The 2957-nt window shown below is 57.4% G+C and overlaps 1 protein-coding gene across 1 annotated transcript; it reads left to right on the top strand.

The window, feature by feature from the left end:
- Positions 1-227: 227 nt before the first annotated feature.
- On the top strand, positions 228-2006 carry NKX2-8 (NK2 homeobox 8; the record flags this gene model as incomplete). Its single annotated transcript, XM_082057834.1, has 2 exons — positions 228-393; positions 1465-2006. 2 exons carry the CDS (start codon positions 228-230, stop codon positions 2004-2006), a joined length of 708 nt encoding a protein of 235 aa, XP_081913960.1.
- Between the last annotated feature and the right edge of the window lie 951 nt (positions 2007-2957).

Consider the following 2957-nt stretch of genomic DNA (forward strand, 5'->3'; position numbering starts at 1 on the left):
AGGGACGGTTTGAAAGCAGGCAGTGCTTGCAGTGGGGAGGACTGTTTATATAAACAGGACACCTCTGTAAACGACACTAATATTTGGGGTTAGGTGGCGATGGAAGGGAAGGTTCTCTTCAGCCAGGAGATTCCCCAATAACTGGGCGCAGTCCTCTCATCGCAGCTTTCAAGGGAGGGGGTTCGGGGCTTTGGGACGATTTTTTTGGGGGGTGTGCACAACCTACCATGGCCACATCTGGCAGGATGAGTTTTACAGTGAGAAGCATTTTGGATTTACCAGAACAGGATGCTAATAATATAAAGCAAGCCTCTGATCATCACCACTCAGCGAAGAATTATACCGGCTCGTCGTACCGACGGTGGATAGAAACAGAGAGAAATCACTATCCCTGTGAGTATAAAACGGATAGGAATTCACCATCTCCGCACAGCTATCTTTTGTTCCCCCTCATTCCTTGGGGAAAGATGCGAAGAAGCCAATCGCCACAGTGTGTAGCCTACAGGATCGGGGCGATCCAGGCTGGGAATTTTATAGAATATGACTGAATTGCAACAATGAAACAGCAGAAGCATCCCAGCCACGAGCTTAAGAGAGAAAAGAGGTCGTTTTTTCCCTAGATCGATGCATGTTCCCAGCTATGTCAGAGAGCAAACCTTCAGGCTGTGTCCTCCCGTCTCTCTGCGCTTATCGTTTAAGCTCGCTTCGCGGATTCTTTTTTTTTTTTTTTTCCCCTTCCCTTCTCTTTTTTTCCCGTTTCACTGTTGCGAGAAATCCTGCCGGTTTTGTTTCGGCGGGGTTTCATGTCACCCCACGCACAGCAGCAGACAGCGAAGCACACACCCAGTGCCTCGCCCTCCCGCGCTGCCGCGGAGCGCCCCGGGCGCCACCGCCTACATCCACGCATCTGCCACCGCGGAGAGTAGGCTCCGGCTCATAAACCCAGCTACGTAGCACATTGGTCTTACCTCACACACATAAATTGTCCGCAAATACGAGACGCTTAATGCACACCTGTGTGTGAGGAGAGGGAGACCGATGGATGCGGAAACACCATCGGGATAAGTTAAATATTAAGGTAATCGAGCGGCTGGAGAAAAGTAGTAGTGAAAGGACTGGGCAGCCCGATATTACGTTTTAGCACCGAGCGGGTACAAATGCCACCAGCCGGTAAGTGCGCGGCTGTGCGCGGCGAAGCGGCCGTGACCCTGTGGAGACTGACGAGGGGGCAGAACCGCTCCCCGGTGGAGGGAAAGGCAGTTCCGTCCCGTGGTTTAGGTTTAATGTATTCGAGGGGTTAGCTCGCATCTCTTGTTGACTGTTGGGATTAATCCGGCCCTGTAAGCAGCCAGGCCTCTTCCTGCGGGAGGCGATTCGGCTCTGGACGGCCTGCCACCTCCACGGTGTCTGCCCCGCGTCCTGTCCCAGGCCACCCTCCCTCTCTAACCCCCTCGCTGTCCCCAGCTTCCGACGAGAGCGGCCCGGAGCTGAGCGTGCCCGACTCCACCCAAAGGTCGCTCCCGACCCGCGGCTCGGAGGCCGAGAAGAAGAAGAAGCGGCGGGTGCTCTTCTCCAAGGCGCAGACTCTGGAGCTGGAGCGGCGGTTCCGGCAGCAGCGGTACCTCTCGGCGCCAGAACGGGAGCAGTTGGCCCGGCTGCTCAGCCTCACTCCCACCCAGGTGAAGATCTGGTTCCAAAACCACCGCTACAAGATGAAGCGGGCGCGGAGCGAGGGCCCCGCCAGCCCGCCGTCGCGCCCGCCCGCCCTGCTGCGCCAGGTGGTGGTGCCGGTGCTGGTGCGGGACGGGGAGCCCTGCCGCGGCTGCCCCGCCAGCCCCCCGACACCTGCCGCCCGCCCCAAGCTGGGCTGCTCCATGGCGGGCTGCAGCGCCCAGGCCACCCTCACCCTGCAGGGCTATCGAGCCTGCCCGCCCGCCTCCGCCCTCGGCGTCTTCCCCTCTTACCAGCACTTACCGCACCCCGCCGTCGTCTCCTGGGGATGGTGACAACGGCGCTTCGCCCTCCGGGGCCGGACTGATCCCACGAACGGGGGTGGCCCGCCCGAGCCCCGGGCTCCTGGCGCGGGGAAAGCGCTGGGGCGCGCCGGGGTACCGCGGCTGCCGGGTTCGGGCGGGCCGGGCGGCGGAGCGCGGCTCCGGGGCGGCGGCGGACAGGCGGGCAGAAAGGCCGGCTCGGAGAAAGATCGCCCGGGCCGCCCTTCTCTCCGCTGGGCTCACCCGAGGTCGCGGATACCGAGTGCGCCTCAATTTTTGTAAAATCTCCTCTCCTCCCGCTCCTTTTCGAGAGGTTTCTTGTTAAAAAAGAACAATAATCCTAGCGACTTAGTTTATTTTAAAATAGCTGATCCTTACAGTGACTAATAAAATGATTTTTGACAAATACGTTTTTTCCTGGCAGAGAAATGTATTTTTTACGATTGGGGCTTTTTTTCCTAGGATTACCTCCTATGCAATATAAGCTTAAACACTTCTCTTGGTAGCGCCAGAGGAATATCACTTTCAAGTTCGTTTATTTTACCCACGTGCGCCAGTAAACTGCAAATAAAGTTTTCTGCAAGCATCTCACTGTAAACCTGGCGATATTTTCTACGGGAAGTGTGAGCCCGGAGCCCACAGTCTCTGGAGGCCCTACTTTTCGTTTTAAGCGGCGATGCCCGGCGCCGGCCGAGGCCCCGGAGTCTGCGGTGCGGGGTTTCCTCCGCCTAGCCCGGCCGGCGAGCACAGAGCGGTGCCGCGAGTTTCGGCTGGGCCGTGGTTCATTCCTGTTTTTTCTAGAGCCGCTAAAGCTGGACCCAGGATTAAGCCAATATTCCTGTTAGTCTGTATCTGTTCCAAAGATCGACTGCGGAAACTCAGCCCAGAGAAAATAGTGGTGCGTTCTGAAACGCTTTGATGAACTACTGACTTTATTCGTTTGGGGGAAGGGGGGGATCAAAT

The sequence above is a fragment of the Streptopelia decaocto genome (genome assembly GCF_964273445.1).
Source record: "Streptopelia decaocto genome assembly, chromosome: 7".
In the NCBI taxonomy this organism is placed as follows: Eukaryota; Metazoa; Chordata; class Aves; order Columbiformes; family Columbidae; genus Streptopelia; species Streptopelia decaocto.